The 16,030-nt window shown below is 38.4% G+C and overlaps 1 protein-coding gene across 10 annotated transcripts in view; it reads left to right on the forward strand.

Moving 5' to 3' along the window:
- The window catches only part of CAMK2D (calcium/calmodulin dependent protein kinase II delta), a 321,958-nt gene that overhangs the window by 240,976 nt on the left and 64,952 nt on the right, over positions 1 to 16,030 (forward strand). For all 10 annotated transcript variants that reach the window (XM_021684521.1, XM_021684522.1, XM_044912889.1 and 7 more), the window contains exon 8: positions 1,733 to 1,816. In XM_021684521.1, coding sequence (XP_021540196.1) covers positions 1,733 to 1,816 — 84 coding nt within the window. The remainder of the gene's footprint in view (positions 1 to 1,732; positions 1,817 to 16,030) is intronic.

Below are 16,030 nucleotides of genomic sequence, written 5' to 3' on the forward strand. Positions count from 1 at the left end.
ATATATATATATATATATATATATATATATATATATATATATATATACACACACACATATATATACTTGTTTTTATATATATATATACACATATATATACTTGTTTTTATACTTGTTTTTGCACATTGTTTGTTCTTAATAAGTTTGAAAAATGGGAAGAAAAAGCTCCTTTCTTGGGCACTTTGAATCCCATTAAATATATAATGAGCTTCTTCAGTGATTTGTGGTCAGAGGAATTCCTGATTACATATCCTTTTAAAGAAATGTTTCCAGTTTTCAAGTGTGCCTTTATAGAAAACTTCCAAATAGTTATTTTGGGTCTTTTTAAAAGTAGCTATTTTTATTTGAAAGCTATTATTTTCAGAAATAAGAAGAAAAATGTCACTCTAGGTTCTAGCTCTAAATTGATTGTTATTTAAGCATACCTCGTTGGAGTTTACACTGATTTATACAATAATGAAACTTTATTTTGCCATCTAGTTTCTCTTACCACATCTCTCTCTTCAGATTCTAGTTGATACTTGTTCATTAGTGATTTATCCTGAGTCTTCTCTTTAGTTGACAGTTATAAGAACACACTGACTATTAGTACACAGCAATCTCTTTGATATATTTAGGGCTTATTCCTTCTCCTGGTGAATTCTTCAATTACTCTCAGCCCCATCCCCACCCCATAGACTACCTTACTTTCAAAAATATTTACTTAGGGTCTATGTTTTTGTCCTTTTGTTTTATAGGTGAATGCTTCTCATAATAAAATTATGTCGGTATCATGGTAACTATCATCTCCTGCAAGGTTCTAACCCTATCTTCAAATTTCTCCCTATTTCTTTTCAGGTATAGGGGAGGAAAGACGTTCTCTCCCCTCTTAGGTCCATGACTGGGGCTTGTGAGTCGAACTGACAAAAGACTGATGAACAGGAGAAAAGCATACAATTTTTTTGATGTTAATATTTTAACTTTACATACACACAGAGGCCTTTCTAGAAAAAAAATGAAGACCTGAAGAAAGGCCATTCCAAGGGACTTATATCCCATTTTAACAAAGAGTGATAAATTATGGAGATTTGACAAGACAAAGGAAAAAGGGGGTTTGGCTTCGGGACATTAAATTATGGGGAAATAATGAGGAAACACATAGGGAAACTAATGGAAGATCAAGGTTATTTTAGTAAGGTTGGTTTGTATAGATCCCTCTTGGCACCATTTCCCATGCCAGGAATGTTCTCTCCTTCCTGGTACAGGGAGGGCACCTTTTTCACAAAAAATTTTATGCCCTACTTTTAGGTAGAAGGGAGAAGATTAAAGAGCCTGTCATACATCTACTGATTCTCAGTTGCCTTCAGCTAAAAATAATCAGTATGCCACAATGGCATATTTTGGGGTGATATGTTCTGATCCCCTTCACAGGTTTAGTTTCAAATCCTGCATAAGTAAGTGAGAATAAGAACTGCTAACCAGATAGACTTAAGTATACATGCTGACTATATAGCATAATAGAGTAGCCTTCATATCTGGGGGAAAAAATGCATTTTTTTCTAATAAGCTACAAAGCAGATTAGTGTTGATACTGCTATAGAGAGAAACTAGTGTAGATTATTTTAGGCCTTGTTTTATTTTGACAAACAGATCATCAGATTAAAAAGTCCCAAAAATGTTTTCTTCCTTAGTTTCCCATTTCACATTTGTTTTGTCAAATCAACTCTGACTCATTAAATTCCGTTTTCCCTAGGTTTTGCTGGCACACCCGGCTATCTTTCTCCAGAAGTTCTACGTAAAGATCCTTATGGAAAGCCAGTGGATATGTGGGCATGCGGTAAGGAATCATATTTCCATGCAAATTTTGCAGTACACCAGTATGATTGAAAATAGTATCTTTCAGATTTGAAGTTAATGCTCTCTTGTGATCAACCTAGAGTAGTAGTTCTCAAACCTCAGCTGACAAAGGTCATGTGGAGGGCTGGTCAAAGCACAGATGACTGCTTCTGACTCGATAGGTCTTGGGTAGGAGCATCTGTGTTTTTCGCAAGTTCCCAGGAGACGTTAGTGTTTCCAGTGTCAGGACGCACTTGGAGGCCAGGGGCACAGAGCGCCCCCAGCGGCGGCCATGCGTTTATGCCGCGGTTGTCCTGCCTCATGCAAGCAGCCCTTACCGCAAATACCACGTTTGCATGACATGTTTGGCAGGGATTAAGAGAGAAAAAATGGATCTTGAAAAAGAAGGAAACTGGTCCGTCCTATGGACTGAACTCTGATTTAGGCCTTTAGCAACCAACTCCAATCAAATAAGTATCCTGTGCAGGCTCAAAGACACATAATGTGGAGGATTCCCACCACAGTTTTTAAACAGAATTTCTGTGTGTTAACCTATCCAGCAAATAGGTAAAAAACTGAAATAAAAGGGATACTATAGGATGCTCTGAAATATTTTTCAGCTGGGGTTATTGACGCAAACTAGTCCTGTAGGTTCCTGACACTGTGTCATCACTACAAGTCTGTAAATAGTTTGGCTTTAGTGTGCTGCAGACAGACCTTGTCGCCTTTGGTGTTTGTCAGTAAGCCTGGAAGGAGTGGGGAAAACAAAAACAAAAACTTTATTTTGATTCTGAAAATAACTTTTTAGATTTGGTTTTGCTGAAAAAATAATCCTAAATTCATTACCACTACTTCGTAGTAATAGGTTATCCCTAACCTATATCTAACCACACTATATTTCTTGTCAGCTTTATCTCATTAACAATAGCAACTTGGTGTTTGATCTTAAACTGGCTGCATCTTGGGCCTTTAGGCTTACCTCCATGCCTAGGAAAGCAGTTATGGGAGGAGGATTGTATCTGGAGTCACAACACCTGCATTCAAGTCTTTGCTTTGCACCTATGAACCCTATCTCTAGTATCTCCTAGGTGGGTTCTTCACCTGTAAAACAGGAAAATATTACCCTCATAGGATTGTATGGGGGTCAAATAAAGACATTTTATAGTTTGTAAAGAAATTTAAAAATACAAACAGCTATTACTCTAAAAGGTTGGATTAATTAAAGGGTAAGGCCTTAGGTGTACTCCAAGCTCTGTCTTCCTCCTGCCTACCTGAGAAGATCTTCTAAGCATGAACTCTATGCCTTTTGGTTAGGGCATTGTCACAGAATGTCCTTGTTCAAATCTAAATGCTAATGGCAAATAACTCACATATTTCCCTTGCAACAGATCAGCTCTCATCACAGATCTGTCTTTGCTGATGAATTTAAAAAGCAGCAAAGAGTGTGCTGAGAGGCAGGCAGACACAGATGGGTTTTTTGGAGGATACAGTTGAGGGGAGTGTAGCTGGTGTGCTGCACACAGACCCTACACACCAGCAGGCTAGTGTGCTAGATACCGGTCAGTAGCTGAGGCAGAGGGCACTCAAGAGGCTTTCCTTGCTGCCTTCATCAGAAGGTCACTTCTAGCCTCCTCCCACTTCCCTTTTTCTTCATCCCTTCTCCTTTTCCTCTTTCTCCTCCTCCCCCCCACCTGCTTCACAGGCAGGAGGCAGTATGTGCAGCGGCTGAGAGCCCTCACCCAGCTCTTCAGTGCTCTTGCTGTAGGAGCTGGCACAAATTTTAAGTAGTCCCGGTAGCTCAAAGCTTCCTTGTATGAAATGGAAAGTAAGAAACTATTTCTTTATAAATGAATTTTCTAGATAATTGATGTGTAGCCATGTGAGAGATACACATTTTATTAGATGACCCAGCATTATTGTTTTGATCATCAGTTGAATATTGTAACTTCATCTGGTTACCTGAATACCAATACCTGCCTCTCTGCTTTTTTTGTTCTCCTTTAAATTCTTCTCTTGCATGCCTTTGATTCTGCCAAAGATGTTACTGTGGACCACTTTCACAGCTCCTGAATCGTATTTCATTCATTCAAATACTCTAAATAAATCAATTAATGCTTGCATTAAACACATTTTTTCATAATATATCAGTTTTATTTGTGCTGAAGAATAACATGATTTAAAAGAAACCCAAAAAACTGGTATTTTGTAGTAGGGTTTCTTCTGTGGAGCAGAATCAGTGATGAAACATATATATATGGGCCCTACGTGGGCCCTCTGCTCTAGTGGGTCTGAGCTGAGTACAGGCTACGGCATTTTTAATAACTCTGACATATCATCAGAGTTTAGACTCACTGTCTTAGACTCATAAACACATTATGTTCAATTTTAATATTACTTTGGTAAATTTGAGTATACTTGGCTTTCAGATTTTTTGTTTGAGTGCATTATTTGTATAGCTAACATTTTAAAATAAGGGCATATTTTGTAATAATAGGATTTCACATCTGTAAAATGTGAGGTAACTTATAAGGTAGAAGCTCTAACTTTCTTGGCTGGAAGAGAGAAAAGAGATGGGCAAAGAGTTGCTTCCCTCCTTATTGTCTAAGCTATATAACATTCTTAAGAACTGTAAGTAGAGAGTAGATAGATGGTACGTGTATGCCTGCAGATGTATATGCATACACATACAGATCTCATAATGACTCTAGGAACTTAGAGCCAGAGGGCATCTAACAGGTTTCAACCTCAGTTGTGCCATGGGCAGAGCCACCCTTCACTTTGCTCGCTTTTTTTTTTTTTTTTTTTTTTTTTTAAGATTTTACTTATTTATTTCAGAGAGAGAGAGCAGGGGTAGAGGGAGAATCTCAAGCAGACTCCACACTGAGCCTGATGTGGGGCTCAATCTCATGACCCTGAGATCATGACCTGAACCAAAACCAAGAGTCGGATGCTTAACTGACAGCCACCCAGATGGCCCCTCACTTCGCTCAGTTCTATCCTTACCTTTGCTTTCTTCCCACAATTTTCTACAAACAGCCACATCCCTTTGTGACAAGCCATGCTCCATTTAGAGCATATATTTCCTAACAGTTCTCATTTTCCTTAGAGTTTGTGACTTTTTAAAAACTGTGTGCCTTGAAATGCATTTGGGATCACATAGGTAACTACGGAAATGTCTTAGATATACCAATAGCACATATTTGGGGGAAATGACCCTCCTTCCACGAACATCTTAATAGAGTGTTCTGCCTTTTGTTACATTCCTGGATCACTGCAGTGGGTTTGGAATATTGTTTTACCATTTTATTATACTTTCACTCTGCTCAGGTAACATGAAAGTGACATTAAATTCTCTTTATTTCTAAGACAATCCACCCTTCCTCATCCCCCTTGTAAGAACCACCAAGATAATGTACACATTATTCGATTGCTTTTAGGTTATGGCATATCTTGAGAGAAACTCCTTTTTGGCCATCCATCAGCACTAGCTCTTGCCTACTGAATACTTCTTTTCAAGGCTAGACGTTGGGTAGTGTGGTAGTAAATGACACTGCCCAGATAACAAAAGAAACGCAGAATAAGACACTTAGCAGAATGGCAGCTAATCTTCTGTGAGTTAAGCTGTGAGCACTCACTACAGCAGAATGTCTTTTAGCAGTTGGCATAGAGCAGAATAAAGCACACTATTGGTATAAAAGCTAAAAGAAGTCTGTACATTATTTTTATTAGAAATATGCAAATATTGATACATAAGAAATTTTGAATACTTTACCACCATTACCTTGCTTTTGAGACCTCCCACAGAATGTAATCTGACCTGTATTCAGTCTTTGAAAGCAGCTAGTCCATTACTGGAAAGCAAATAATAGACATTAATGAAGCAAAAACATACCGTGTGTTGTACCATTAACAACAGTAAATTGATTTTGATGGCTTTCTTGCATATATAGCTGTTTCCATAATTCCCCAATGGAATGAGCAAGTGTTGTTTATAGATGTCACTGAATCACTGGATTTTAACAAAATTTGCTTCTACATCTCAGTTCAAAAAATAATGAATGTAAGCCCATATAAACATAGCCAACACACACATTCTCACACATTCTCACACACTCACCCTTGTCTTAACTACGTCTCTATCTGAATTAGATATCACTCAGAACAATTATAAGTGATAATAAGTTAGTGACTATCACAGAATGATCATGACTTTTGATGAACCTTTGGAATATTATGGAATATATTTCTTCTTTTCTTTTTTTTTTTTTAAAGATTTTATTTATTTATTCATGGGAGACAGAGAGAGAGAGGCAGAGGGAGAAGCAGGCTCCCAAGGAGCAGAGAGCCCGATGCGGGACTCGATCCCAGGACCCTGGGATCATGACCTGAGCCGAAGGCAGACGCTTAACCATCTGAGCCACCCAGGCGCCCTATTTCTTCTTTTCTTGCATGGCCACTTATAAGTTGTGTGATTACTTGACCTTAGAGCACATGTTTGCTAACAGTTCCCATTCTCCTTAGAGATAGTGGTATTTTTTCTTATATATTTCAGCTGGGAAAAGTCAGCATCAAGCACTTTTTAAGAAAGTATTTACAGTTTTGAAATCTCAAGCCTACTGGACAGTTTGTTGCTATGATTACCTTACACTGGTCAACATTTGTTGCTTATGATTACCAGTTCTGTGATTACCTTACACTTTGCCATCACAGGTATGCCTTACAATTTCAAGGCTCCGTGCCTTCATCCTTTATGACTCACATTCTCATTAGTCTTCTACCCATGGGGCTTTACTCACAGTTATAGCCTCTACCAATATTGTCTTACTCTGAACTTACATATTGTCTTAGATTTCTCAAAATATAATATTTATGGTTTCCCTAACCTGATGATTTACAAACTGTGGATCATGGACCCATGCTTCGAAGTGACCTAAGTGGCAATCAAAATTTCAGCTTTCTGGGATGCACTGGAGGATCACTGAATAAGATTCTCTGTGATGAGGTTCAGGAATTTGCATTTGATCAAGCTTGCTAGTTTATCCTCATGCACACCAACCATGAACAGCATTACCCTAAATAGTTGCAAATTTCTTTAGGGCAGCAAATTTTACAATTCTTATACAATATAGCACAGATTGCAAACAGGTGGTTTACAGACGTCTTGGCCAGATTTGTGGGCCTTTCACTTTGGGAGGTGTTGACACTCATTAATTATAATTTATTATCAGGAGATTTTTTGTAAAACTACCAGTTTCCGGCTTCTCTTAAAGTAATCAAAAGAACTAATAACAAGGTGCTTTTGTCCTTGAATAGCAACTGTACCTGTCAGATAATGGACACATGCTCTCCCCTGGTTACCACCGCCCCCGCCCCCCATGCACAGTGCAGGCTCAGGCATTCATTTCTTCCTGATGCTGGAAGAACTGTCAGTTTGCCACCCCTACTACATGGCATAGTTTCCATCATCTGGAAAAAAACTTCCTATCTTACTGACCTTGATCTTCTAGATCTTTGTTCTACCCATCATTGGCCCTGTAGGTCAGAGTTGGTTAAACACTTTTACTATTTGAATTGTATGATTTTTTTTTGCATAAGGTATTATAATATAAAAGAGAGCCATACTTATTCCTCATATAGTTAATTATGCATTTCCAAACTCCACTCATAGTATGCCCTTTATTAAAAGAGTATTAAGTGGGTCTTGTTAGATTGTTCTGTTAACTTCCCACAGACTTCTCAGAGTTTCTCAACATTGCTTCTTTCTTTCTCCTTTCATCAGAGTAGTCATTAGAATGTTTTAATCATTAATGTGATTATAGGTTTAATCATGTTTCTAACTCTAGCTTTTATTAAAATCATTTTTGAATGTTCTTGATAATGTAATCTTTCTACCTAATCAGTAATCAGTGCTTCTCAACTCTTATTAATCAAATATCTCTAGCATCACCCAAGCACAAATATGCATATATGACAGTTAAAACTAGTTTTAACTTCCATTTTTAAATATTCTATGAAGCTGACTGTGTCAAAATAGTTTTTTTAACTTTTTGTTTTGGAAATTTTGAAGCATACAAAAGTAGATAGAATAATATAATGAACTGATGGCTAATCTTATTTCATCTATACCACCCTATTCATTCCTCATCCCCAAGATTTTTTAGTCAAATCCAAACATAATATTAATACATCTATACATACTGTAATGTGCATCTCTAAAAGAAAAGAGTTCTTTTAAAAGAATGGCAATGATAGCAATACCTCAAAAGTTAATAATAACTACTTAAAACCATCAAATATCTAGTATTTTTTTGGAATTTGTCCTCTTATAATTTTGTTATTAGTTTGGTCTCTTAGGTCTCTTTTAATTTGTAGTTCCTGCTTCTCTCTCTCTCTCTCTCTCTCTCTCTCTCTCCCCCTTCCCCTCTCCCCACTCCCTTGCCCATTATTTGTTTGAAGAAAACCTGCAATTCCCACAGAGCACCCCTATGGAATACCTGATATTGGTCTCTACATAATGTTTACCACTATAAGAAACCAGGATTCCTTGTACAAGTGGCTTATTACAAGTATGGATCAGGAAAAAAAAAAAAAAAAGCACAAGATGATACAGTGCCTCTTGTTATAGGAGAAAGAGAGAAAACTGTTAAAGGCCACAGACTCTTTTTTTTTTTTTTTTTTTGCAAGAACACTTCAGGAATGATGATATAGCTTCCAAAGGTTAGATGTTTCTCATGATGTTAGTGGCCTTTGATAATCTCTACCTAGATATTAACAGGACTAAGGAGCCAACTTGAAGAGGCTTCTTCCGGTTAAAGACGGGACAATTAGAGCATAAATGAGAAAAATAACAGTAATGGATTAAAACACATCAAATGAGTTTAAATCCATGCATTCATGATGATAATCAAAATACAATAGCAATCTTAACCTTTGGATTAGGGGATTAGTTAATGGGGAACCAATGTATCATTTCAAAAACTGATTAGTAAAAGAGAAAAAAATATCTGTTACTCTACCTTTCCTGTATGAACTGTAAGACAGGATAACCAAATAATTGATGAAGTAAGTTGTTCTTAGACTAAAGGTATAATAGAATTACAGTATCATTATTTTGTAACCCCTAATGAAATACCTATAATAGAATTACAATCTCATTATTTTGCAACCCCTAATGAAATATCAGGGTAGAGATCATCAAGGGCACTAACATCATGAGAAACATCCAATCTTTAGAGGTTATGTCATCATCCCTGAAATGTTCTTGCAAAAAAATAAATAAATAAAAGGGAAGATTTTGATGGGCTTTTAAAAAATTTACTGCCTTAGTTATAGGGAAAGAAAAAAAAAAAACCTGTATTTTTTTTTCTTTTTTTTCCTCTGACCTAGGAGAAAAAGGTGAAATATTAGAGTTATAAATTAAGGTTACAAGAAAAAAGTAAATTGCCCCCTTACTAATGGGGCAAAGACTCTCGGACAATAAAAACTTTTTTTTTAATTTAATTTTATTATGTTATGCCCATCACCATACAATACATCATTAATTTTTAATGTAGTGATCCACGATTCATTGTTTTCGTATAACACCCAGTGCTCCATGCAGTACATGCCCTCCTTAATACCCATCACCGGGTTAACCCATCCCCCCACCCCTCTCCCCTCTAAAACCCTCAGACTCTCATGGTTCATCTCTCCCTCCGTTATCCCCCCTTCATTTTTCCCTTCCTTCTCCTAATGTCCTCCATGCTATTCCTTATGTTCCACAAATAAGTGAAACCATATGATAATTGACTTTCTCTGCTTGACTTATTTCACTTAGCATAATCTCCTCCAGTCCCATCCATGTTGATGTAAAAGTTGGGTATTCATCTTTTCTGATGGCTGAGTAATATTCCATTGTATATATGGACCACATCTTCTTTATCCATTCATCTGTTGAAGGGCATCTCGGCTCTTTCCACAGTTTGGCTATTGCGGACATTGCTGCTATGAACATTGGGGTGCATATGGCTCTTCTTTTCACTACATCTGTGTCTTTGGGGTAAATACCCAGTAGTGCAATTGCTGGGTCATAGGGTAGCTCTATTTTTTAATTTTTGAGGCACTTCCACACTGTTTTCCAAAGTGGCTGTACCAGCTTGCATTCCCACCAACAGTGTAAGAGGGTTCCCCTTTCTCCACAACCTCTCCAACATTTGTTGTTTCTATCCCTGTCCATTTTTGGCATTCTAACTGGTGTAAGGTGGTATCTCAGTGTGGTTTTGATTTGGATTTCCCTGATGGCTAATGATGATGAACATTTTTTCATGTGTCTGTTAGCCATTTGTATGTCTTCTTCAGAGAAGTGTCTTTTCATATCTTCTGCCCACTTTTTGACTTATTTGTTTTTTGGGTGTTGAGTTTGAGAAGTTCTTTATAGATTTTGGATACCAGCCCTTTATCTGTAGTGTCATTTGCAAATATCTTCTCCCATTCTGTGGGTTGCCTCTTTGTTTTGTTGACTGTTTCCTTTGTATATGTGCTGCCGAAGCGAGCATGTGACTGTTTCCTTTGCTGTGCAGAAGCTTTTGATCTTGATGAAGTCCCAAAAGTTCATTTTTGCTTTTGTTTCACCAGCCTTTGGAGATGTATCTTGAAAGAAGTTGCTGTGGGTGATGTCAAAGAGGTTACTGCCTATGTTCTCCTCTAGGATTTTGATGGATTCCTGTCTCACATTGAGGTCTTTCATCCATTTTGAGTTTATCTTTGTGTATGGTGTTAGAGAATGGTTGAGTTTCATTCTTCTGTATATAGCTGTCCAATTTTCCCAGCACAATTTATTGAAGAGACTGTCTTTTTCCCATTGCTTATTTTTTCCTGCTTTGTCAAAGATGATTTGACCATAGAGTTGAGGGTCCATATCTGGGCTAGTTCCATTGATCTATATGTCTGTTTTTGTGCCAGTACCATGCTGTCTTGGTGATCACTGATTTGCAATATAGCTTGAAATCAGGCAACATCATGCCCCCAGCTTTGTTTTTCTTTTTCAACATTTCCTTGGCGATTCGGGGTCTTTTCTGATTCCATACAAATTTTAGGATTGTTTGTTCCAGCACTTTGAAAAATGTCATTGGAATTTTGATTGGGATGGTGTTGAAGGTATAGATTGCTCTGGGCAGCATAGACATTTTAACAATGTTTATTCTTCTGATCCATGAACATGGAATATTTTTCCATCTTTTTGTGTCTTCTTCAATTCTTTCATGAGTGTTCTGTAGTTCCTAGAGTATAGATCCTTTATCTCTGGTTAGGTTCATTCCGAGGTATCTTATGGTTTTTGGTGCTGTTGTAAATGGAATCGTTTCTCTAATTTCTCTTTCTACAGTTGCATTGTTAGTGTATAAGAAAGCAACTGATTTCTGTGCATTGATTTTGTATCCTGCCACATTACTGAATTGCTGGATGAGTTCTAGTAATTTGGGGGTGGAGTCTTTGGGTTTTCCACATGAAGTATCATTTCATCTGCAAATAGAGTTTGACTTCTTCTTTGCCAATTTGAATACCTTTTATTTCTTTCTGTTGTCTGATTGCTGTTGCTAGGACTTCTAGTACTATGTTGAACAACAGTGGCGAGAGTGGGCACCCTTGACGTGTTCCTGATCTTAAGGGAAAGGCTCTCAGCTTCTCCTCATTGAGGATGATATTAGCTGTGGGTTTTTCATAGATGGATTTTATGAACTTGAGGAATGTTCCCTCTATCCCTATACTCTGGAGAGTTTTAATCAGGAAAGGATGCTGCATTTTGTCAAATGCTTTTCTGCATCAATTGAGAAGACTATATGGTTCTTCTTTCTCCTCTTATTAATGTGTTCTATCACATTGATTGATTTGCGAATGTTGAACCACCCTTGCATCCCGGGGATAAATCCCACTTGGTCGTGGTGGATGATCCCTTTAATGTATTGTTGGATCCTATTAGCTAGGATTTTGTTGAGAATTTTGGAATCCATATTCCTCAGGGATATCAGTCTAAAATTCTCCTTTTTGATGGGGTCTTTGCCTGGTTTGGGGATTAAGGTAATGCTGGCCTCATAGAATGAGTCTGGAAGCTTTCCTTCTGTTTCTGTTTTTTGAAACAGCTTCAGTAGAATAGGTATTATTTCTTCTTTGAATGTTTGGTAGAATTCTGCAGGGAATCCATCAGGCCCTGGACTCTTGTTTTTTGGGAGGTTTTTGATCACTGCTTCAATCTTGTTACTGGTTATTGGCCTATTCAGGTTGTCAATTTCTTCCTTTTTCAGTCTTGGGAGTTTATAGGTTTCCAGGAAGGCATCCATTTCATCCAGATTGCTCAGCTTATTGGCATATAGTTGTTGATAATAATTTCTAATAATTGTTTCTATTTCTTTTGTGTTAGTCATGATCTCTCGCCTTTCATTCATAATTTTATTAATTTGGGTCCTTTCTCCTTTCTTTTGTATAAGTCCGGCCAGTGGTTTATCGATCTTATTAATTCTTTCAGAGAACCGGCTTCTAGTTTCGTTGATCTGCTCTACTGTGTTTCTGGTTCCTAATTCATTGATCTCTGCTCTAATCTTAATTATTTCTCTTCTAGTGTGTGGCTAATGTTTGTTGCTTTTACTCTAGTTCTTTAAGGTGTAGAGTTAGTTGGTGAATTTGGGCTTTTTCTATTTTTTTGAGTGAGGCTTGGATGGCCTTGTATTTCCCCGTTAGGACCACCTTTGCAGTATCCCATAGGTTTTGGACTAATGTGTTTTCATTCTCATTGGTTTCCATGAACTGTTTAAGTTCTTCTTTGATTTCCTGGTTAACCCAAACATTCTTGAGCAGAGAGGTCTTTAGCTTCCAAGTGTTTGAATTTCTGCCAAATTTTTTCTTGTGATTGAGTTCCAGTTTTAGAGCATTGTGGTCTGAGAATATGCAGGGAATAATCTCAATCTTTTGCTCTCAGTTGAGACCTGATTTGTGACCCAGTATGTGGTCTATTCTGAAGAAAGTTTCATGAGCGCTTGAGAAGAATGAGTATTCTGTTGCGTTAGGGTGGAATGTTCTGTATATATCTATGAGGTCCATCTGGTCCAGTGTGTCATTCAAAGCTCTTGTTTCTTTGTGGATTTTCTGCTTAGATGATCTGTCTATTGCTGAAAGTGGAGTATTGAGATCTCCTACAATTAATGTATTATTATCAATATGACTCTTTATTTTGGTTAACAGTTGGCTTATATAGATGGCTGCTCCCATGTTGGGGGCATAGATATTTACAATTGTTAGATCTTCTTGTTGGATAGACCCTTTAAGAATGATATAGTGTCCTTCTGTGTCTCTAACTACAGTCTTTAGCTTAAAATCTAATTTGTGTGATATAAGAATTGCTACCCCAGCTTTCTTTGAGGTCCATTAGCATGGAAGATGGAACTCCATCCTTTCACTTTCAGTCTGGATGTATCTTTATGTTCAAAATGAGTCTCTTGTAGAGAGCATATGGATGAGTCCTGTCTTTTTAATCCAATCTGCAAACGTGTGCCATTTTATGGGAGCATTTTGGCCGTTCACGTTGAGAGTGATTATTGAAAGATATGAATTAATTGTCATCATGTTGCCTGTGAAGACGTTGTTTTTATAGATTGTTTCTGTAAATTTCTGTTGTATATCACTCTTGGGGTCTTTCTCCTTTTATAGAACCCCTCCTTAATATTTCTTGCAGGGCCGGTCATATATTCTTTCAGTTTCTGCTGGTCTTGGAAGTTCTGCATCTTTCCATCCATTCTAAATGACAGCCTTGCCGGATAAAGTATTCTTGGCTGCATGTTCTTCTTGTTTAGTACCCCGAATATGTCTTGCCAGGCCTTTCTGGCTTGCCAGGTCTCTGTGGATAGGTCTGACGTTATTCTGATGTTCCTCCCTCTGTACGTAAGGAATCTCATCCCCCTAACTGCCCTAAGATGGTTTCCTTGGTTCTAAGATTTGCAGGCTTTACTATTACATGCCAGGGCATTGGCCTGTTTTCCTTGATCTTGGGAGGGGTTCTCTCTGCCTCTAGGACTCGAATGTTTGTTTTATTCCCCAGATTAGGGAAGTTCTCAGCTATGATTTGCTCAAATATATCTTCTAGTCCTCTCTCACTCTCTCCACCCCCTCAGGGATCCCAATAATTCTGACATTGGAACGTTTCATGGTGTTACTTATTTCTCTGATTCTGTTTTCATGGATTTTGAATTGTTTTTCCCTGGCCTCCTCTTTTTCCTTCTTGTCTATTAATTGGTTCTTCTAGATCATAATTCATTCTTCTGCCTCCCTTACCCTAGCTGTTAGATTATCTAGATTAGATTGGATCTCATTGATAGCATTTTTAAATTCTGCCAATTCAGCTTTCATTTCTGCCCTTAGAGACTCTATGTTGCCATTAATCGATTTCTCCATTCTGGCTATTATCTTCGCAATTGCTACCCTGAATTCCATCTCCGACATCTTGGTTATATCTGTATCCATTTGTAAATCTGTGGCAGAAGTCACAGTCTCTGAGTCTTTCCTATTTTGGGGGTTCCTCCTCCTAGTCATTTTGTTGAGGGGTGGTTGAGGGAATGTACAGAGTCCAAATTACTGACCACAACCCAAGCAAGATGCACCTGTTTTATAGGGACCTTAGGGTTGCTCTCCTCTTGTTCTCCCAGCCTGTCTTCTGGGGGAGGGGCCTGCCGCACTGTTACTTAGGCAACCCTGTTTGGGCAGAGTTGCCCTGCCCCCTTGGCAGGGGATGGACTCAGTAAAACCGTTTTGGGGGGGCTTTTGTTCTCTGGCGGCTTTCCCTGGTGGCTTTCTGCATCTTTTCCAAGAGTCAGAGCAGAAGAGACCATTTCCAACCCTCTGCCTCAGAGCAGAGAGACTGCAGTCTGTTCTTCAGTGAGCTCTCCAGGCTGCACTGTCTCCATTTCTGTCCGTGCTGCTATAAACTGCAGCGTCCTGGGTTGTGCGCCCCTCAGCAGCACTCCCAGTCCTCACCTACAGGTCGGGGCATGTCTCTGCCCTTTGTGCTTCTCAAACCGTCAGCTACTCCCAGTTTGCACGCACAGCCCTGCTGCTCTGGGTTTCAGTCCAGGGTGCTGCCCTAAAGTCCTTTCCCCGTGGCTACCGGTCTTCGAGTCTGTGCCCGTCCCCAGCATGCGAGGCTGTCGCTCACCGGCGGTGCAGGATCCCCACGACTCCCTCCGTCTGCCGTTTATCTTCCGATATCTGCCCATGGAATCATGGCTCCCTGCTTCGTACCTTGAAACCAACTGCCTGCAATATTCTGTTTGTAGAGATCCAGGTCTATCTTCTTACATCTCAGGCTGATTTTGTGGGTGTTCAGAGTGGTCTGGTAGATATCCAGCTCAATTCTGGGGACAGGTTGGAATAGGGTCCCCTACTCCTCCGTCATCTTTTCCACCTCTAGAAACTTTAAAATAATCAAGTTAAAGTACCTAGCTAAAGGAAAAAGTGGCTGCAGGGAACATTTAAGACAGAACCAAACTGAAACCTTACCAGTGAGAGTCAAGGCCTCTTAATTAGACAACACAACAATTTAAAATTTAAAATGACCATTCCTATTAAATTTCATAGACGAAGAAAATGTAGCTGCGAGGAACCTTTAAGACATGACTTTGTCAAGCCTGCTTATGGCTAAAACAGTTAAGTCATATAAGCTCTCAAACTCCATTTCCTCATCTGTAAAATGGGGACAATAACATTATCTACCACACAAAATTGTACATGGAGTAAATGAGGTAATGCACTAAAGCACATGTAGCTGCTCAAAAAACTGTTACCTACAATAAAACTTATTATTATATCATGACTCTCATAGTTATTCTATACTTTCAGGAAATAGAACTCCAAAAGCATATAATTCAGGAAGGCCTCAGACTCCAATCTAATGATAAATCAAAGCAAGCTTACAAAACAGTGTTTATTTAAATAGGCACTAACAATTAAACCTCCGTCCACTTAATAGTGCCCATGTAGTTTTTGTCTTAAATCTTCTGGCCTGAGTGTTTAAAAATCTTCTATATTTGTATAATTGATTTAGTAAAAGTAGATTTTTTGGTAGAAACTCCTCAATTGAACAATTGAATTACGAGCATTTGTCTATGTAGTGCCTGATGGTTCTTGGGGAACCAGCCATCAGTGAGCCTTCCCCTTTGCAGAGACGTACCACATCAAGTATCAGCCAGCAGGACTG

Source organism: Neomonachus schauinslandi, chromosome 2, assembly GCF_002201575.2.
Source record: "Neomonachus schauinslandi chromosome 2, ASM220157v2, whole genome shotgun sequence".
NCBI lineage: Eukaryota > Metazoa > Chordata > Mammalia > Carnivora > Phocidae > Neomonachus > Neomonachus schauinslandi.